This window comes from Pleurodeles waltl, chromosome 1_1, assembly GCF_031143425.1.
Source record: "Pleurodeles waltl isolate 20211129_DDA chromosome 1_1, aPleWal1.hap1.20221129, whole genome shotgun sequence".
NCBI classification, from domain to species: Eukaryota; Metazoa; Chordata; class Amphibia; order Caudata; family Salamandridae; genus Pleurodeles; species Pleurodeles waltl.
In genome coordinates this window covers 221,722,598-221,745,484 of record NC_090436.1, presented here as the reverse complement: position 1 = coordinate 221,745,484, position 22,887 = coordinate 221,722,598, and the positions used below count along the sequence as shown (strand labels likewise).

At 43.5% G+C, this 22,887-nt stretch overlaps 1 protein-coding gene across 2 annotated transcripts in view; it reads left to right on the top strand.

Moving 5' to 3' along the window:
- Positions 1-22,887, top strand: part of NUP155 (nucleoporin 155) — a 546,729-nt gene that overhangs the window by 27,216 nt on the left and 496,626 nt on the right. For both annotated transcript variants that reach the window (XM_069221247.1, XM_069221245.1), the window contains exons 2-3: positions 18,866-19,003; positions 19,590-19,686. In XM_069221247.1, the coding sequence (XP_069077348.1) occupies positions 18,866-19,003; positions 19,590-19,686 (235 nt within the window). The remainder of the gene's footprint in view (positions 1-18,865; positions 19,004-19,589; positions 19,687-22,887) is intronic.

Here is a 22,887-nt window from a genome sequence, read left to right as displayed (position 1 = left end):
AAGATAATGCTGTCCGAACTTGTATTTATGGTTCATTATTTGAAAGCCTTCATTATTAGGGTGAGTGCTGTAAATAAATGTTTTAAGGTCACACTTCACTACTGACGTTGGTTCCAGTACAAAAAAAAAAAAACGTGTACACACGTTTGAAAAGTTTAGGCTAAGAGGCTAAGTATAATGCTCCCAGAATGCTCTCTGATTATATGCAAATGAAGTGTCATTTAGTAAAATGTGTTGATGCATGCTAGTATTTCCCAAAAATATTTCTAATGGAAAATTAGTGTAACCATTTTCAACACGATTATGGGAAGCATGAAAATAAACAAACACTGACAAAGCCAACTAATCTGACATATTTTTATAAGTCTTTTAGTTTCATCAATGTGTGTCTTGTTTTGACATGGCTTTTGTAACACTTTATTGTTGTGGGAGCTACCAGGCCCTCAACATTGTAACAAACATTGGCAAAACCCCCCCAAAAAGTTTTTGAACTCTTAAAGCACACGTTGCCACCAGCGGCATAACAAAGGCCCGCAGCCGCCCTCCAGGGGGCCCCTCCAGCACAGCACCTGCCCTGAGTGAGTCTGGAGAGGGGGCTCCTCCATGTTCTTTGCAAAGGGGCACCCTCCAGTTTCGTTACGTCACTGATTGCCACTGTAGTTCCTGACACTGAACAAAACTACTTTGTGTGGCAATATGCTCCTTGTGGAAGAGCAGAATGCCATCGCTCACAGTAAAGCCAGCCGAAAGAGAGAGAAATCGAAGTTTAATAAAAACAAAATGTCTTTGTTAACACGAGACCTAATTAGGGACCAAGACCCACATGTAGGTAGCTTTTTGCATGTCGCTGTTTGCGACATGCAAAAACCACATTGCGATACACAAACCCAGTTTTGCGATTCAGTAACCTGGTTACCGAATCACAAAACGGGTTTGCGACTCGCAATTAGTAAGGGGTGTTCCCTTCCTAATTGCAACTCGCAGTGCAATGTAGGATTGTTTTGTGACTGCGAACGCGGGCGCAAACCAATCGCAGTTTGCACCCATTTCAAATGGGTGCTAACACTTTCGCAAAAGGGAGGGGATCCCCATGGGACCCCTTCCCCATTGTGAATGTCACTGTAAACATTTTTTCAGAGCAGGCGGTGGTCCTGCGGACCACTGCCTGCTCTGAAAAAATGAAACGAAAACGTTTCATTTTTCGTTTTTTTGTTATGCATCTCGTTTTCCTTTAAGGAAAACGGGCTGCATTACAAAAACAAACAAAAAAAACTGCTTTATTGAAAAGCAGTCACAGACATGGTGGTCTGCTGTTTCCAGCAGGCCACCATTCGCGAGGGGATCGCAAATTGCGACCCACCTCATGATTATTCATGAGGTGGGCATTTGCGAAGCCCTTGCGAATCACAGATGGTGTCAAGGACACCATCCTACATTCGGATTTGCGACTCGCGATTTGCAGGTCACAAATCTGAACCTACCTACATGTGGCCCCAAATTCTTAAAGAAAGTGCACCCATGGTATTTATCGTACCCCTATAAAATATTTGTGAACTGTATTTTAGCATGGGTAAATACGATGTGTAGATTTGCTCATGTGAAAATCTATTGAGCATTTGCAAGTTCATTTTCCCTCCAGCCACTTTCTTCCCAACCCTGGAAGAAGTTCTAATTCTGCCATTGTCAGGAGTAAATGTCCAACCTTTCTTATTATGGGAAAATATTAGAGAGAAGCTGGTAAAAATCTTTTAAACATGCAGGTTAGTAGGTTTGCAGACTCAAAGGCATTCCAGCCCTGAAACTATTGCTTACTGCTTCCTCCAGCCCCAGTATGCAGATCTGCAGAAAGGTGGCAAAATAAGGAAATTGCTACAGTAGGGATTGAAACTCCAAGTATTCAAGCCCTACTATGGTAGTAGCCCTGGCATAATCAGAGAGGCTATTAATTGCTGCCATAATTTGTCGCCACACTACATGGCACCAAAGGGACAAGTAGATCTTTTTACAGGACAAGTAGATTTGAGAAGCAACCTGTCCCCTGGACAAGTAGATATTTTAATAAATTCCACACCCCTGTGTTGGATGATGTGTTACAGAAGAATCTGGAGGACAAGAATGAGTGTGATAGTTTGTGAGAACAAGGTATCTTTGACTAAGAGTGTGTTTGAAGGATGTGTAGGTTTTTCTTGTTTCCAAGTAAAACTTGATTACAAACAATAAAACACCACCGAAGTGAATATCTGCATTTCAGTAGAAACCGGAAAACAATAGATTTGTTTTTTTTTTTACACTTTGGTGCCAAAGTAACATAAATGCAACCTCTATCTTGAAGCACTTTTCGGTGAGGGATGGTCCTGTTATTACTCACTTACGCCATCATAAGCCACTTAATATGAGCTTGTGACCAACCACAAGGTCTACAGAGCCCCCAGACTACTTCCTCTCCTGTTCTGTAGTGGCCAGCAGGTTCACAGAGGAAAGCTCAGGTATGAGGATTGTGGCAAACAAAGATCACTGCCTGAGGACACCTTCAGATTAACATTTTGCCCATAAAGTGCTGTACCCAGCATTCTTTTTAGTTTTACATTACAGTGGACTGAAAAGTATGCCTATAGTAGCCACATCCCTGCACACATGTGCAGGCCCAGAACAGGTCTACACAATGGTTTTGATAGCTCAGCAAGAAAAAGAAAGTCATGATGCACTAGCAATTGAAGCAAGGCATCCTGTAGGTCATAAAGTTTCGTTTCTACTTCAGCTGATTATTCATAGAGCAACACAGCTTGTTTTCACCAAGGGAGCTACAGCCAACAGTATGCATACTAATTTCAGCTGGTGTTATCCACAGGTATTGAAGGAATAGGCCCTTATTAAACAGTAATGCATTTATTAGCCTACTTTTTTCTTGGTATATCAAGAAAAAGAATATGGTAGTGTAAGTACCCCATAATGAATATTTCATATCCTAGGGAGAAGATGCAAATTTAGCCAATGTTGCCATTTGCCTGAACACTGGAACAGTTGTTTTATTAGCCAATTCTATTTCTTTTAATAGTAGAACAAGACAGCGAGCACACATCAGTTCAGTCAGTAAAAACATATAAATACATTTGACAACATCTCCCCTACCCCCACAATAACAAAATAATTCCACTAAGAAGTGCAACCCATGATAAGCCCGCCATTTCCCCCAGATTTTCTCATATTTCCGAGGGCAACCTTGTGCTACATATTCTAGTTGAGAGCACCAGTCAACCCCCAGCTCACCATTTAGACATCGATGGTGTCACATGGCTTCTCCAGAGTTGAGCAAAATCTATTTTAGCCACTAGCCCTCCCAACTCCTCCAGAAGCCCCAGCAGCGCCACCTTAACAGTCAACTCGACCGGATGCCCCAGAACTGTAGAAGCCTCCTGCTTCACCACCTCCCAGAAGGAACGCACCCCCAGACATTCCCAGGCTACATGCTGAAGGTGTGCATCCAGATGGCCACATCTCAGACAGCCAGGAGGCGCCGCCTACATATACATTGCAGGCACAATGGGGACAAATATGTCATACAGAAGTAATTGATCTGTATTACCAGTAGGCGTGCGGGTATGGCCAGTTCTATAGGTGCAAGGTACGCTCCCCTCCAGTCATCCTCATCCAGATCTCCCACCCAAGCCATCCACCTGTCTTTCAGTCTGGCAAGGCCGTCAGGGGCATTTGTAAGCACAAGCAATAAATCTGAGTAATGGCTCCTTTCCCAAGGTGGCTTATTAGCAGTTTAGTCTCAAAAGGGGTATGATCTGGAAGGGACAAATCAGATGGCAGATGGACTTGCAGGGCGTGGCGCAGCAGGAGGAAGCAGAGAAACTGGGTATTGGCCAGGGCCTATTGTTCCTTCAGCTACTGAAACGACATCAAATGGTCACCATCATACACGTCCCCCCAGGTAGGTAATCCGAATATTGTCCCACTGCCTAAAGCCCCCCCAACCGAAACACCTGTCACGTCACGTGCCCTGCTATAAGGGTGTCAGTTTAGTAAGGTGCTGATTCCCAACCCGGCAGTCGTAGGGCCGCCCTCCATCACCGCACAGCCACTTGTGTGCAGTCAGGGGTGGCCTGCGGAAGTGGACCACTGTACAGTAGACCCACTACTCCATTGAATCCCAGGTGGTAGAGTTCCAGGAGATAAGCCGGATCATCCCACCTGCCAGTGAACCATTCATTGACCGGTACTAATTGGACAGCCAGATAGTATATGTAGTTGTCTGGTATTCCCCAATCCACCTTCGTAGCGAGATTTCCTTGCGGAGCAAAAAGCCACTCTGTCGCCCTCCCTCCCTCTCATATATAGGAGGCGAGTTTGGAGGTAATGAACCGGAACCAGGTACAAGGCACCGAATATGAGAAGTTTGTCAGAACATACATATAACAAAGGAGACAGATCATTTTGAAGAGGGCTTTGTGGCCCAGTGAGTTCTGGGGCAGGCGACAATATCGGGCTGGGTCTCGGCTCAGGGCCTTTGGATAGTGGCTGAAAGCTAAGCTGCCAGGCCAGATCTGGAAGCGAGGAAACTGTATTCTCAAGTATTTAAATGCATTTCGCATTATGGTGAAGAAGATGGATCATTTTCCGAAATGTCGGGCCAAAGCCCATTCGCACTAGGACATCCTCAAGGGAGTTCCAGACAAGGGTATCGAAGTCCTTGTGGAAGTCCACCAGCAGGAGTGCCAACCCGCCCTCCAGTCTCTCCTTCTGCTAAATCGCCACCTGGACCTGTTGGATGCAAAGATGCGTGTTCCTGCCTGGCATAAACCTGCATTGATCAGGGTGGATCAAATATGGCAACATGCGTGCGAATTGGGTCACCAGAATCTTCACATATATTTCTAAATCTGCTTTAATCAGTGAAATGGGAGGATAAGATGAACATTGGGCGCCGGGGCAGTTCACCCTTGGGTATGACCACAATCGTGGCACAGTCAAGGCCCGGAGCGAAGGAACCACATTGAAGCTCCTCTTTATAACCGTTCAATATATGGGGCACTGGGTGTGAGCAGAACTTCTTGTAATATTCAATGGGATACCCATTGGTGCCAGAGGTTTTCCCCGATTGAAGGTCTGAGATGGCGTCATCCACCTCCTCCTCTGTAAGTGGTAGATCTAGTTCTTTAGCCAAAGAGGATGGAATGGAGGGCAGTGGAATATCCCCAAAAATGGGGTTTGCTTGTTCGTCTGGAGGTTGGGGGACCTGTGTATAAAGATTTTTGTAATAGCAGGCAAAGGTGTGGGCAATCGCCTCCAGCTCCTCCTACTCAGAGCCCGCCCGGTCCCTGATGAGTGGTATCGCCTGGGCTGACATGTTGCGAGACGCCAACCAATACAGCAGCTTCTCAGCATTTTCACCTAGTTCATACACTTTCTGCATCGGGCCTGCCAGCATTGCCTAGCCTCCACAAGGGACATCTGCCGAAACTCCACTCCGTGCGCAAGCGCTCCAGCTGTCTCCCCAGCTCTCCACCGTCTGACCGCAGAACCCAACACTCCAAGTCCGCTATTCTACTCCCCAACCCAGTTATACGTTGAGATTGCTGTCCTTCTCGCCGTCTAACATGTCCTTTAATGTTCCCCTATGGGAGGGTTTGCCGTCTGCCCAAAAGACCCTTGCCGACGACACTGACCTAGAGTTCTTCCTGAAATGATTTCTTAGTTCTTGGTCTATGAGGTCTACACAATCGGGGTCTTTCAAGTACCATGCACTAAAGTGCCACATTGGGCGCTGATTTTGTGAGGGGGCGCCCCATCTCATAAGGATGGGAGCGTGGTCAGAGATACCGCAGGCGAGAATCTGGACTGAAGTGAAGACCAGAAGGCCCACCGCTGGCAGCCATAGCAGGTCTGTCTGCACTTCTGTGTCATGAGCCGCGGACTGGTGGGTGAATGCTCTCAATTGTGGATGCCAAGAATGCCATGTGTCGCAGAGGCTCAGGGAGTCTGCCAGTGCTGACAAGCATATCGATCCGGACCACCGGCCAGGTCGAGGGTCAGTAGCGGTGTCTCAGATACGGTCTCGGACCACATTAAAGTTGCCCCCTATAACTGTTGTACCCTGTGGGAGGGTCAACAGTAGGGTCTGCACGCTTGCCAGAGTGGGTCGTAGCATCTGAGAAGGAACATGACAAGAAGCCAAGTTGACCTGCTTACCGGCCATGTGGCCTTCTAGGCCAATGTACCTTCCCTGGGGGTCAGCATGGATCCTGGCCAACAATATACACAAGGATTTGTAGAGCATGAGGGCTCCCCCCCTAACCTTGAGCCTCTGGAGAATCCAGCATGGTACCCGATCGTAGCCAAAACAACCCAGAAAAGCACACAGGTTACCCGCCAGATGGGTCTCCGGCAGGATAAGAGCACTAGGGCAATATCTTTTTATATATCGCAGGACGGTTGATCTCTTAATGTGGTCTAGCAGACCGTTGACATTCCAATAGAGTATCGTAAGTGTGGCATTGGGTTCTATATGATTGTTGGGCTTGGCCGAGCACCTTCGTGAGACGGAGGCCGTTGTGTGCGTGGGCCACCCCGGGAAGACAGTGTTAACATGTCATCAGATAAGGCAGTCGCTGTGAACACGGCTAACTGGGAAAACAAACAGTTAAAGCAAACATCATAACATAACTCCCCAAGAGCCCCCCAAGGTCCCTCACCCCATACTTCTACCCCTGAAGCATCTGTCGCTCCTACCCAATGCATCTTGCAATAACCAGCAAGCTAAAAAAAACTCAGTTTGGGAATCTTCACAGCCAAATCATGCCTTCGATACAGATATGTCTCCTGACAGCAGCGGATTGAACAGCAAAAATAGTCCTGGTCACCCGGACCATGAAAGCCACCCCAGGACCAGCACCGGACCAGGCCACAGTCACCGGACCATCCTCTATCAGCCCAGCACTGAGTGCCTGTGATCAGTCTGATGGAATAGGCATCTCCTCCGTTGAGCCAAAGAGGGCAGGGTGGTGACCAAGGCAGCATCTAGGCCGGATCTCCGCCCGCGCCTCCTGTGACGGCGAGGCATCCGGGCGTCCACTCCGGTCCCCGCATCAGATCGATACTTACGTGAGCATTTCTTCTGTGATCGGGCCGGCAGGGGGGTCCCCTCAGGTTCTCCAGAACCTCTCACCAGCCCCGCTTTCCACTCCTCTACTTTTCTGCCACCTATTCCCATGCTTGCTCCAGAGCCTCAAAAAAGTACATGTTAGATTGAAAAATTATTTTAAGGCGGGCTGGGAAGAGCAGCGTATATATTGGAGATTCAGTGCCCGCAGTTTCAGCTTAACAGCCTCAAATGATCTGAGTTTCTGCTGCACTGCCCTAGAGTAATCTGGAAAGATCAGGATTCTAGAGTTCTGGTATCCGAGGACAGGTTGGGCCCTGCTCTCGTGTAGAATTGCATCACGGTCCATAAAGTTCATGCTCACTGGGCAGGGATGTGGAATTCCTATCCGGGACATCTTGTTTGGGGTCAAGGGCAACAAGTTTTTATGTTTACTTTGTCCTTGGGACAAGTAGGCCCAACCCTCTGCAGCACAAACCCTTTGACTGCCTGTTTACAGAGAGTGGAACTCTCTGCAGTTGAGGTAATGTATTTCCAAAAGATAATTCTGTTCGAACTTGTATTTATGGTTCATTATTTGAAAGCCTTCATTATTAGGGTGAGTGCTGTAAATAAATGTTTTAAGGCCACACTTCACTACTGACGTTGGTTCCAGTACAAAAAAAACAAAAACGTGTATACACATGTTTGAAAAGTTTAGGCTATGAGGCTAAGTGTAATGCTCCCAGAATGCTCTCTGATTAGATGCAAATGAAGTGACATTTCGTAAAATGTTTTGATGCATGCTAGTATTTCCCAAAAATATTTCTAATGGAAAATCAGTGTAACCATTTTCAACACGATTATGGGAAGCATGAAAGTAAACAAACACTGACAAAGCCAACTTATCTGACATATTTGTATAAGTCTTTTAGTTTCATCAATGCGTGTCTTGTTTTGACATGGCTTTTGTAACACTTTATTGTTGTGGGAGCTACCAGGCCCTCAACATTGTAACAAACACTGGCAAAAACCCCCCAAAACGTTTTTGAACTCTAAAAGCACACGTTGCCACCAGTGGCATAACAAAGGCCCCGCAGCCGCCCTCCAGGGGGCCCCTTCAGCACAGCACCTGCCCTGAGTGAGTCTGGAGAGGGGGCTCCTCCATGTTCTTTGCAAAGGGGCACCCTCCAGTTTCGTTACGTCACTGATTGCCACTGTAGTTCCTGACACTGAACAAAACTACTTTGTGTGCCAATATGCTCCTTGTGGAAAAGCAGAATGCGATCACTCATAGTAAAGCCAGCCGAAAGAGAGAGAAATAGAAGTTTAATAAAAACAAAATGTCTTTGTTAACACCAGACCTAATTAGGGACCAAGACCCACATGTAGGTAGCTTTTTGCATGTCGCAAACAGCGACTTTCGCTGTTTGCGACGTGCAAAAAGCACATTGCGATGCACAAACCCAGTTTTGCGATTCGGTAACCTGGTTACCAAATCGCAAAACGGGTTTGCGACTCACAGTTAGGAAGGGGTGTTCCCTTCCTAATTGCGACTCGCAGTGCAATGTAGGATTGTTTTGCGGGCGCAAACCAATCGCAGTTTGCACCCATTTCAAATGGGTGCTAACACTTTCGCAAAAGGGAAGGGGCCCCCGTGGGACCCCTTCCCCATTGTGAATGTCACTGTAAAAAAAAAATCAGAATAGGCAGTGGTCCTGCGGACCACTGCCTGCTCTGAAAAAATGAAACGAAAACGTTTCATTTTTCGTTTTTGTAATGCATCTCGTTTTCCTTTAAGGAAACGGGCTGCATTACAAAAAAAAACTGCTTTATTGAAAAGCAGTCACAGACATGGTGGTCTGCTGTCTCCAGCAGGCCACCATCGCTGTGAGGGCCGCCATTCGCAAGGGGGTCGTAAATTGCGACCCACCTCATGATTATTCATGAGGTGGGCATTTGCGAAGCCCTTGCGAATCACAGATGGTGTCAGGGACACCATCCTACATTCGGATTTGCGACTCGCAAATTGCGAGTCTCAATCTGAACCTACCTACATGTGGCCCCAAATTCTTAAAGAAAGTCACAAAAGTGCACCCATGGTATATGTCGTACCCATATAAAATATTTGTGAACTGTATTTTAGCATGGGTAAGTACGCATGTGTAGATTTGCTCATGTGAAAATCTATTGAGCATTTGCAAGTTCATTTTCCCTCCAGCCACTTTCTTCTCAACCCTGGAAGAAGTTCTAATTCTGCCATTGTCAGGAGTAAATGTCCAACCTTTCTTATTATGGGAAAATATTAGAGAGAAGCTGGTGAAAATCTTTAAAATATGCAGGTTAGTAGGTTTGCAGACTCAAAGGCATTCCAGCCCTGGAACTATTGCTTACTGCTTCCTCCAGCCCCAGTATGCAGATCTGCAGAATGGTGGCAAAATAAGGAAATTGCTACAATAGGGATTGAAACTGCAAGTATACAAGCCCTACTGTGGTAGTAGCCCTGGCATAATCAGAGAGGCTATTATCAGAGCTCTTACATAATGAGATTGCTGCCATAATTTGGCGCCACACTACATGGCACCAAAGGGACAAGTTTTACGAAATGTCACTTCATTTGCATCTAATAAGAGAGCATTCTGGGAGCATTACACTTAGCCTCATAGCCTAAACTTTTCAAACATGTGTATACACGTTTTTTTTTTTTTTGTACTGGAACCAACGTCAGTAGTGAAGTGTGACCTTAAAACATTTATTTACAGCACTCACCCTAATAATGAAGGCTTTCAAATAATGAACCATAAATACAAGTTCGAACAGAATTATCTTTTGGAAATACATTACCTCAACTGCAGAGAGTTCCACTCTCTGTAAACAGGCAGCCAAAGGGTTTGTGCTGCAGAGGGTTGGGCCTACTTGTCCCAAGGACAAAGTAAACATAAAAACTTGTTGCCCTTGACCCCAAACAAGATGTCCCGGGCGTCGGGCGTCGGGCGATAGGAATTCCGCATCCCTGAAATATTCTGCATACATTTTCCAGCTTGGCTGGGTTTGTTTAATGTGCAAATTATTCCCAGGAAAAATCAGCAACTTCACTATACTTTCCTGGTGTTTAAAAAAAAAAAAAAGAAATTAAAAAAAATTATATATATATAACGCTCTCCCTCCAGTGGTGTATATCTTTTGGGATGCAAGACTGTTAGGATGATTTTCTTTTTTACACACACACATATTCTTGGGCATGAAAGTACTAGGATGGTATTGACTGGCTTCGGGATGGAGTGCCTTCTGTTTGAAGATGGCAAGGAATTGCTTAAACAAATTACGTCCAGCTTGCAAAGTGTGTAAAGGCATGAAAGCAAGGATATCTGAAATCTCCTCTAACTTATTGTCCTGTGAACTAATTTCTCCTAATGACAATACACCCCTAGTGGTTCTAGAGTGACACTAGACCAAAATGTGTAAGAAATATTGGAATTATAAAATAACTTTTAATGGATTCCTCTTGCCATCACCTACATGAAGCAACTCACTCTTGTGGTATTTTAGTAACCTGTCTGTTTATCTGTGCTGAAGTCGAAATGTTGTAAAGTAATGCAACTTAAAGAGGGCTAATAGTTATGAAGGGGCTGGTGGATGATGTGGTATTAAAGAAGACTTCTGCTTAGGCGTACAGATATCGCTGTCTTTACTTCACTGCCAACGCATGAGTAGGGTTGTAACAGTCACCGCCTTAACACACAGCATGTCCACATTGGCTTTATTTGGGTTTTCCTAAGTTGTATTGAGCTACTAGTTGATCAGGCTGCTACACACATTGTGTCAGTTACAACAGTCTCCTCAGGGCAGGAGCGAAGCACTTATGTCTCCATTGTAAGCTGTTCTGACGTAAGCCGACCTATGCCATGGTCGTTGGCTTGAATTACAGCAGCACCGAAAGGAAAAACGAATTATGTCTGAGAGGAAGTAAACAAATTGCCCTCTCTGTAGAAATAGATGTACTACATATGTGCAGCTGCCATATTGGGTGAGTGGTTTGGCCTTAATCAAGCAGCTGTGATTGGAACAAACCGTACATGGTGGCCATCTTGAATTAGTCAAATGGGAACAGCAAGCCCAATTCATTATAGAAAGCACACACCAGGTGTGCGGGTGGCCATTTCAGATTGGTTAGACCTGACCATTGAAACAGTTTAGATTTATGGCGTTAAGGCATTTAATAAACAGCACATCATCTTGGAAGCTTTCATTTAAGTTATTATTTGCCAGCTCTCTGTGTTCTTTGGTACACTTTGCATTGGACAGTTATTTAAATGTTTCAACTAGGTAACAATCAAAAAACCATTGTAACATGCAGAATGTCATGCCGCCTCATTTTTTCTGATGCATCTTGATGAACCAACAATCAAATGGGGAAAATTGATAACAGGTTTTACCAGTTATTCAAGGGTATGCACACCAGTTTAAGTGTAGAAAGGAAGTTGGCACTTAACTTGCATTCATTAGATGTGGAGGGACAGAAAGTTCTAGAGAATTTACCTAATTTGTTGTGGATTAAATTAATTAAATGATTTATGTGGATTAAATGAATTTAAAGTGGCTATCAAGAAACTGGATTTGCATTAGTTTCTACTTACAAGCACAATCTTGGAGGGATCGTTTTGGGCAGAGGGCTCAAAAAGAGAAGGAAATTGATGACAGCTTTGTGTCTGCCCTAAGAAATGTAGCTTCTTAGTGCAAATTTGGAATGAAGGATGAGCATATAAGGGATCATATTTTGTTGAATTATAGGAACGATGGGGATCCGGGGGGGAACTGTGGCTAAAGAACAAGCCACCTTCTGAGGATGTCATAGCAATAGCTAAAAGAGTAGAGTACACAATGGATTGTGTGGGTATACCTGAAAGGGAAGATAAAAAAGATTTGCATAGCATTGTAGTATGTGTGATTAGCAAAAGTGTGGGGGTGAGGAGCTCTTATAAGTTCAAAGTTCATTGCTCTAAGGGTGGCATTACAAGGCACATGGCCAACAATAGAGTGCCCAGCGTTGCTAGCCACATACAAGAAATGTGGGCGTAAGGGTCTTTTTATGAAATGTGACACATTTTTAGTGAAGATTAAGAAGCTATTGCAGTTAAAAATGTCAATGAGAAAGCAGTGTTGAAAATTGGTAACACAAACCCTTGAAATCCCAGTGAAAATGTCATGGTCAATAACACACCTGTTTTTATGATGTATGATTTGCGTTACCGACTGAGTGTTATTTTTAAGGTAGTATTTGATTTCAAGTTTAAAAACAATGTCAAACTTTGCAAACTGATTTAAACTTGGGCATTATGGTGTTAAGGAAATTAAGATAAAAGGATAATAATGAGTATTAGAAAATGTAAGAATCATTACTCCTTGTAAAGGTATATGTTTCTATAAAAGGGCCAACATTCCAGGGTTGGGTGTATGTTTGGTTCCCAATGCTGAACCATAGATGTGTGTTCATCAGGTGCGGTGTGTGAAGAGTGTATATAATAAGAACATTGGATGTGTCAAAGGATATTCACATTAAATAAAACTGAAACCAAGTGCTTGCTCTGCTGTAGCAGAGGCTAGAAGGATACCTTTAAATGTCTAGGATGCTGTGCGAGCCAAGTTGGAGAAGCTGCAAAGACTGGACATCATTACACCTGTGGAGGCAACGGAGTGGTTGGCTCCGATAGTAGTGGCTAGAAAAGCAAATGTAAGGTTCTGTGTAGATTTAAGAGACCTAAATAAGAAAATTGTTATGGATAGAGTTCTCCTTTCAAATATCGCAGAAGTGTTGCCTAAAATGTGTAATGCCAACATCTTTACCTCGTTGGACTTAATGTCTGTGTATTCTCAAATTAAATACAGTAACTGTACCCTGGCTATCAAGAACTCACTAGTTCTGTTACACTGATGGGATGTTGTAAATTTCTCAGAATGCTCCTTGGTCAGAATTTATTGGAAAGTACCAAAACAACAATTTTGACACATGAAGTTTAAGCATGCTCCAGAATAGAGTACGGTTTGTACCTGGAAGGACAATCAAACGTACTATTGATGCTAATAACAAGGGTTTGTGTGAGTTTCTGGTACAAGGGATTGAAGGGAAAGAAAAACGTATTGCTAGTGTTTCCCAAGCTTTAAAGGAGGTGCATGCAAATTATTCAGTAATTTAAAGGTAAGCACTTGCTGTGTGCTGAGCCCTCAAACAATTTAGAAAATGTAGGTAGGAGGCTCATGTTTCTGTCTGGTTAGACCACACACCTTTTGAAGGGAAAATATTTTATGGAAAAGGGCTTGGATTTAATTTTGGCAAAACATGAGAAGTGGATTTTAGAACCGCAAGAATTCTCATTTTCAATTGATTGTGTCCCAGATGTAGACAGTTTAGTGGCAGACTGTCTCTCAAGATTGGGGATGGTTGAGAGTAAGTCTGGATGATGCAGTGTGGAATAATGAAAGTTTATGTGCCATAACTTGTGAAAGTATATTGCAGAAGGAATTGGAGTGGGATGAGACCGGGCAGCGTTTTAATTTCTGAAGGGAGGTTAACTGACAAAATTGGGGCTAAGGTCTGAATGATCAGAGATGAATTATCACTTTGCAGAGGTATTTTATTGAGAGGTGTTTGGTTACACCCGTAGCGTACTTGAAAGGGTGTTTAACACTACATATGAAGGACATTCAGGAGTGTAAACACCAAGGTAAGACTTGTGACAATTTCTGGTGGCAGGGTTTGGATTTAGAGATTGAGAGGTAATTTCACAAATGTGTTAAATGCCAAGAAAATGATATGGGCATGAGCTTGATAAAGCTACAGATTTATTGGGTCCTTTAAGAGGTGGGAATGCACTGCATTACCTGTTTGTATTGGTTGACCTGTGTTCAAGGTGGCCTGGAATTAGTGGTGTTTCTGACACATCTTTGGTGCACTTGAAAGTTTTGAAAAAAATATACAATCCTCGCCTTAGTTTTGGTTATGAAAATGTTGAAATAAAAGTTCTGTTGTGGTAAGTGAGAGATGAAGAAGGGGCTATCATGGAAAAATAACAGAAAAAAAACAACGGGGAGGTGAACGAGCAGAGACTAAGATGAGGTGACTATAAAGATGGACAAAAGGAGATAATCACCTTGATCCAAAAACTGAAACACTTCTGGCTATATGTGCCCTCTGCTTGACTCTGCAACTCCTGAGAAAGGTAGCAGTCCCTAGGCTTCACAAGAATCCCTCTGTCTGTGGAATAGTTCCCTCAGAGCCAAGAACCAACATCGCACTGTATGATCAAACTAATTGGTTGACTATGGTTATTTTCTTTACATGTTCATTTTGTTAGTCCATCTACAGAGTCCAAAGCCTCATTGTTTCAAGATGGTACACAATGAATTATGTTATTTTATTTCTTTTTTACTAGTACATACCTTCGTGAAAAAACATTCTAGTGTAGTATTGGGGACAGTTTTGATGCTATGAAATGAAAAGATAAAGGGCCATACATGAGAGATTTCAGAGTCCTGTGTGGCCACACATAAACATGTTTTTTAGCACTGTGCACAAATGATATATCACTGCAAAAGCTCTAAACTTAACCTAGATAGGAGGAACAAGATATCTTGAAGTAATTTGTGCAGATAAGGTAAATTGTAGATGTTGCTGAATTTGTAGGGCATAAGGGATGTTTGACTCCTGTAAAAATTATCAAGGGTTATTTGTGCAGCATAGCATTCTCCTTGCAATAAATAATGAAATTGCCTGAATAGCTTCAGTGTTACATACTTGCTAACCTATCTACATATGAAACCTCATGGAGGAAGATGTTATTTTGAGTCTGCAACACCCACATATACCTAGAATGGTATTAAAGCCAGATAATTGGCAGTCATGCCTGATAAAACCATTAATGCCAAGGAATGAACAATACACAGGTAGAACAAAAAAAAACACACACACTTTCTCTCTCTCTCTCTCTCCCATTTTGACTGCAGTCAAAGACCTGCAAAAGGTGCCGATTCCAACAACCTTCAGGACTATACAAATGGTGGAAACCTGATTGCAGGAATTCATTTAATTTAACATAACATTACATACTTAAGTAAATCTGTAATGTGATTTGAACGGGCCCTGGTGCATCTGTCTTATTAGCAGTAAAGGGACTGAAAGCATTTTATATAGCTCATCATACTTTTACATGCAGCAAAACCCAGTAGAGGTAAAACTAACAGCCATTTTACTTTGAAGGTGTTATTTTTCCCTCAGGAATGTGGCACTATACAATTAATTTCTCATACCTGTCAACCATTGAATAAAACATTTGGTGAAGTCAGGCGTTTAAAAGAGTAATCCAATTAGGTAAATGTAGAATGCTGGCTCTCTGTACAGTGTACTAAAATTAAGTACACTGTGCATAGAGTCCAGTGGATCCCCAAAGATGTGCCTGAGGCAGAAATAGATAGGTCTAGAGCTCTATTTGTGGTAGTGTGGGGGAGCAGCTAGGCTTATCCAAGAGTCGTGTTAAACACTTGTACTCACAGAGGCAATACATGAGACACACATAGAATAAATCTGATACCAATTTAGAAAAATAACAGTTGCTTTTATATATGCTTTGAACATCGTTGTGAGGTAAGCAGTTTTCAAAGTAAAAATACTTTACTGTTTCAAAAATCGACACAGTGCAATTTACAGTGTTAACCTACGGAGGGAAACAAAGATGCAGTTTCACAGGTAAGTACACGACTTACGATCCCAGTCTTCAGGGGTTTAGACTAGCACTGGGCAAGGTTCAGGTTGGTATCCAAGGTGCACCCACAGTGGTTTGGAGATGGCTGGGTGCAGAGATTAAAGTTGAGGTTGGTGGCCAATGTTAGTCAATTGAGGTGGGGGTGAAGGGGAGTTGACACGCTGCTCCCAGTAACAGAGGTAGCAGAGGTTGGTCTCCGAGCGTTGAGGTGAGCACCGGGCGAGGGTGATGGCACAGGTCCGCACCAAACTTACCTCAGCTGCACAGATGTGGCTGGGTGCAGAGTGCCAACACAGTGTCTGCAGCCAATGCTTTCCAGTGCAAACGGGGGGGGGGGGTATCTGCTGTAGTACTGTTCACAGGTGAGTAAAGCGGGGTCAAGGGTCCATCTCTTGGCATTGAGGTAAGTAAAAGGGGTGCCACAAGGCAGCACCAAAGTTAAACCCTCTTTGGCTAAGGGGTCGCCAGGTGGAGACTGTCAGCACAGCGTTGGGCGTCCAACGTATTTCAATGGAGGAGATGGCTTCCAGAAACGAGCTACAGGTTCTGGCCAGGAGGCCTGGAGGGGTGAACCCACAGCTGCCCAGGTTAGTTGAGATAAGTTGAGATGCCAGGGGTCGTAGAGACATCATCAGTTCAGCTCCCCAGGGCCTAAGTGCTGGGGTGTTTTTAGACATTGGAATCAGCTTACCAGGCAGGTCGGTGGGGGTGGGGGGTTGGATGTGGGAGGGTGGGGGTGGGGGGGCTTGGGAGTCCCTCAGATTTAAACTGCAGGCAACGCTGGGGAGTCCGACGGGGGTCAGCCCCCATTGGACTCTTGGTTGGAAGTGCCGGGGAACCTTCACTGGACCGGTGGGCCACTTCGAATCAGGCCATGGGCGTCGGGTACAGTGGTCACTTCTGGTGTCGGGTTTCGCGATTCCTCAGGCAGGCTTCCTCTTCTTTAAGATGGTTTCTTCTGGATAGGTCTGCTGCTCACAGGAGTTCTTGGTCTTTTTTGAAGGTAGGTAGTCCTCCCAAGGCTTTGGAGGTCGCTGGACTGCAGGACGGTCATCTTCTGGGTGCAGGTTTTTTTTAAAGCCGGTAGGGCTGGGGCCAAGTCAGTGGGTGTCTTCAGTCTTCTCTGCTGGCGAAGGGTTCGGTTCTTCTTAGGTTGCAGGAATCTCCTTCTGGGGTTCAGGAGGGGTTCTTCAATACTGAATTTAGGGGTGTTACATGGAGTGCCAGGTGGTGACTACACCCTTTCTTTGAAACTTCCTTTGGAAAGTAGCCTAGACCTAACCTGTTGGCCTAATTCCTTCCATGCAAGATGGAGGAATTTAAAAAGTAGTGCCTACTTCAGCTTGTTCACCTTAGGGGTAGGACTGGCATGAAATGGGCACTCCTACTAATTTACTTAATTGTCCTGCAAGTCCTGCTGCCCAAAGTGGGGTCTGGAACTGGAGGTCGACCTGCTCCACCATTTGGAGAGGCTTGGGTTCCATGTCAAAGGTGGCAAGGCCTTTGAACCTCCCAGCACTGTAACATCCATCCTGCCTGGGAGAGGTCACACCTCTGCCCAGAGCAGGCCTTTGTTCTGAGCCCTCGTGAGCACTGGCTCTCACCTCAGGGGGCCAGAAGTTTGTCTACGGTGGCTGTACTGGTTTTGACCAGTCAGTGCCCACCCTAGGAGTTGGTAGGCTGTGCAGGGGGCACCTCGAAGGTGCCCTCTGCATGCATATATTAATAAATCCATCACTGGATTCAATGAGGGTTTATTAATACGAGATGTTTGACATCAAACATCTCTATCTTCAGTGAAGCCATCATGTAACTGGGGAACTCGTAATGGCCGTTGTCCATCACATGTACTTAAAATGGGTTCATTGTTCACTTACTGTGTCTGAGAATCGACATAGCAGGGGCATATCTGCTCATGCAGGTATGCCCTCACATGTAATATAATGCACCCTGCCTTCAGATGTGGAAGGCCTTCCAGAGGGGTGACTTATATATATTGCATGCAATGTAAGGGGACAGGGCACACAAGATGTGTGCCATGTAATTGTTTCATTTTAGGTCTGCACCAAGACATGCAGTCTGCAAAGGTAGTTCTGGGTGCACTTAGATGAGAGGGTCCCTGAGGATAGCACAATCTGTGCTGCAGCCCTCAGGGGACTTCCTTTAGTACCCCATGCCCTAGGTACCAGGGGTACCATTTACTAGAGACTTACAGTGGCAACTCAAGGTTTGCTAATTGGGGAAAACGGCTGTACAGTTTTAGGGAAAGAGGTCTGGTATTGGAGACCTGTTTAGCAGTTGACGTTACACCAGAAACCAGACAAAAAAGTGGCAGGGGCCCATGTCAAGAGACACTTTCCTACAGTGAATGTGGGAGCAACTTGAAAAAAGCGGGCGATATACTCCAAATGCGAGTGAGTTGACAGCCTGATTTATTCTTTTTTTATACTAAAGTCATATCTATCTTTGCGCGGTGAACAGTGCGAGTTCCTCATTTTTTGTATTTTCGTCTTCTGCACTTAAGCATCACTGAGTTCGTCATCTGTTGAACAAGTAGATATTATTCCTTAACTCAACTAGTACTCATTTTATGTACCTCCGAAGGATGAAAGTCTACCATTCTACAGTTCAGACCTATGACTTCCCAGAGTGAGTGAGTGAGTGAGAAAGAAACACTGGAACTCTCCTCACACAAACACAACACACTTTTTTCTCTAACTGTAATGGCGAGGAGGATCACGAGTAACTACTCATAAGCAGGACCGTATTTTTTTTTAACAGCGTCACTGTTTTTGTCAACTGTCTGTTTTTTATCAATAGTGTTGCTGTTTAAATGGTGAACATTCTTTGTTTCATATTTTTGGGTAGCCTTTAACCTTTCTCAAGTACTCATGACAATTGTGATTAAATGGCCAGGTTTTAGAAGCTATGGTGAGGAAGCTGACTGTTTCAAATACTAAATTCCAACTTTTGGCAGTCTTTCCTTGTCATGCTTAATGATTCATGTCTTTTTTCTTCCTTTTAGATTGTCCCACCGTTTCTGGATTATCAGATATGGATTATCCTTTGCAAGGACCAGGTTTACTGACAATCCCTAACCTCCCAGAAATCAGTTCCATTCGCAGGGTCCCTCTACCCCCGGAACTGGTTGAGCAGTTTGGACGTATCCTTAAGTGCAAGAAAATATACATTGTCATCTTGCAAACTGTCCACAAGTTTGTTTATGATTCTTTGTGAAACTGGCTTCTTCTGCCTCTGAGACTGTGCTTCCTCCATATTTTGTTGCTCTCTAGTGGCGGGACACATTGTTTCTCATGCTTATTGCTTTATACTTTATTATAATAAGTGTTGGGTAGTAGTAAACCCACACACAAATCGTACATGGTAATTTGCTTTTTTAGATTTCCAACCCTCGAAATGTATTTGGCAAACCATCATCCATTATGTGTTAAACTTGAATATGCACTCTTCTACATTTCACATTGCATAATGTTGCTTTTGCCTTCCAAAAGCAGGCCAGTTAACTGTAGAACACTTTATAAATCTTCCTTGCCTCCTGAAAATCTGTTTAAAATTTGGAAAGTCAAATGTCCTCCATTGCCAGGTGACTTGCAACTTTTTTTGCAGCACATCTGTATTCTAAAATGTTTTCGAAACATGAAATCTATTTGTGTTGTTTTTTGTGTTCTCATTACTGAATGGTGATGATATTTAGAAGCTCCATGACCCTTACATCAGCTGTAATTTAGATATGCAATGTAACTGTATGATGGGAGTGTTCCCTGAAATCAGCAGAGCCTGGCTGACTATAGACAGTGACATCTTCATGTGGAACTATGAAGATGGGTAAGTATAGTACATGCAGATGTGATTATGCTCAAACAGAGCATTGAAAAAGACACTGATAGGATGATGTATCATGTGGTACTTACTGACCTATTACCTTGCCAATAATCTGGGGTTGTGTGCAAATACATTTCGACCACACAAAGTGCTTTGGGCTCCGAAAAGGGCAACAGGGGTATACAAATAGCAAGTTTGTATGACACAAAATATAGGTGTGGTATTATTTTGGAAGTACTATAACGTCCTTGTCTTTTTCTTTTTTTTTTTAAACAGTCATGAGTGTAGACATTGTAGATTGCAAACAGTTAAAGTATTAAACTCAGTGGGCTGTTCATAGTATTTATGTGACACTTAAATTACTAATTTGAATATTGCAAAATTCCTTTCCCCCACTCTTCCCTCTCTGTTTGCGATGAGGACTAAAACTGTGTCGGACAGCATTGTGAATTGTGGGGAGTCAACATGTATAAGACAGCTGTGGGTATATAGTATGGATACTGTCTCTCTACCAATTGTGAGATCAAGCATTGTACACGTTTATTAGGCTGCCAGTAAGTAAAAAGATTCACTGCTTACTGTCTAATTGGACAGTAAAGAGTTGGGACACCCGATTACAAGTAGGATAAAAATAGGTTCTTACTACTTCAAAATCTCTATTTATCCAGCAGGTCCTTCAGAAGCCTCTCCATTACAATCAAGGTTAACAGTATTCGATGCCAGTGGATTGTTTTATAGTTTGCCAGCATAGTGTCTTTTGCAGTCCCCAGGCATTTGTGCATGTCCATATGATCAGCCCTAGAATAATCCCAATGAACCTAAAGAACTTCTTAATGGCCAGGCAATGGATGCCAGGTCCCAGATGGAAGACTAAATTGTCCTCAACATTACATTTAAAAATGTACAACTAAGTAAATGACGTGGTATAGCGCTAAATTCTAATCCATAATCAAATCATATATTTGAAAATTGGTTATTATGAGCTGGTAAATTAAGATCCTGGTCTCTTGAATGTCATATCAAAATTTGGATCCTACATGTGGTGACTAAAGGAACGACTTTAAAAAAAAAAATGGATTTGAGATCAAATCACTGTTCAGAATATTTGTAATTGCAACAACTGTAATGGTAGGGAGCTTAAACCAGTATTCCACAGAAATCTCTTTACATTGAGGAGAGCCTCATTGGAACTGAACATTACAGCTACCATTGCGTTTGGGGCTTGTGGTTTTGCATGAAGTCCCGTCAAGTCCTGGCCAAAATAGTCAGAGAGGAGGCCCATTAATTGTGCCTCAGACACCCACGTACTTTGGTCACTTTCAACAGGTTGGGTTACAATGCCTATCTCTGTCCCCAGGCATCACCAACATCAGTTATTAACACTCATATTACATAGTAAGGCTTACATATTTATATCATGGAGTGTCCAAGGGTTACCTGCACATCTCAAGGTGGATACTGGAGTAACTGTCCTGGCATGGGGTGGATGTGGCTCTCGTCCAGGAGACCCACTTGACTAATATTCCTGAACATGAATTTGCTACGGAATTGTGCATTCACAGGCTCACATCTTCACACTCTTTTAAATTTTTTTTTTTTTAATGCAAATGGGACTGCAGTTCGGTTCAGAAGATGGCTGCACTTTAGACCCATTTGTGCCATTTATGGTAGCCAAGTTAGATTCGACATTTTCCAAGGCATCTTTAGTTGTAGAAACATCACCTTTGTGAATGTATGTTGTCCTAATATTAATGACCCAAGCTTTATTCTAGAGGTTTAGAATAAATGCCTGTGTCAAATCACAATACTATCTGGGGGTGGGGGACAGGGGAGGTTATGGAAGTCTTTGGCATCACACTGGGCTATGACCCAGACTGTTCATACAATCATAATCATTGTCACACTGCTGCATTTTAAGCCTTGAGAGTCATTCTCAACACCTACAGTCTAGTTGATATTTGACAAGACACACAGATGTACAAGAGGATACATCCCCACTGTACACAATTCTCAGTCTGCTCTACTGAATCACCGCTAATCATGTAAACACTTGGGTAACCAATATTACCACACTCATACATTTTCTTATGTTGTCATTGTATTGCTTGCTGTGAGACTCACTGGTGTATAACACAAAACTTGAGCTGGAGCCCTGCTTGATCTGCCTTTAAGGATGAAATTAAGGACACAATTGAAGAGTAGTTTACCATAAATATGGGAACGGTGAAGGTTGTTGGGATACTCTGGAAAAGGTTGAAGGCTACCATTAGGGAGTTATGTATCTCTTAGATGGTTTTCAAATGCCATGCTGCTGAGAGCAACTTAATAGGCTACCGCTTGATACCCATTTTCACCAAAAAAAAATTATGAACTCTGGCATTACCAGCATATATCGAAGAGAAGTTCAATACATCTAATGCCACTGTGGAGAGAGAGAGTGCACGTTTCGGGTAAGAAAATGCAACTGCCTCCTTGTTTGAGGAGGGGGAGTACCCAAGTAGGAAATTAACCAGCTTTACCCATCACTCGTGGACACCTAACAAGGTTACCTAGACCAGTACAAAATAGGTGGACATGAGACAATTAAGATTTTAACCAAGGTCTCAAATAGAGATAGAGGGTAGAAGTAATAAAAACTGTTCATGTTAGCAAGACCAGCAGCAAAGCCACAAGTAATGATGGTGTCCATCGTGAGTTTTACAAAGAATACTCAAAAATCATTGCACCATGCGGATTAGGAATGTTTTAGGAGGCTGTCACTGGGGGTTCCTCCCGCCTTCTATCCAGGAGGCACTGTTTATTTCTTTATACAAACAAGGGAAACCTCCAGACCAATGGGGGTCTTTTAGGCCATTGTTACTTAAAAAAAATCGGCAATATGATCTTCACCAAGGTACTGGTAAACAGATTGATGCAGCTACTTCCTGATAATGGACCAGTCTCGGAAAGTCCACCTAGCACAATTTACAACTTTAGTCTCAAATTTAGATTAGCTGAACCTGCGGTTAGTCTTGTGGCAGTGTTCCTGGATTCTGCGAAGGCATTTGATTTACTTGAGTGGTCCTTTCTGGTCTCCACCTTGAAAAGGATGGGCTTTTCAAGTGGTTTTCTGAGTTGGGCGAAACTCCTTTTTAAAAATAGCCTTCTATCGAGCATCACAAAGGGCACCAGATAGGGCTGCCCCCTTTCACCTATAGTGTTTAC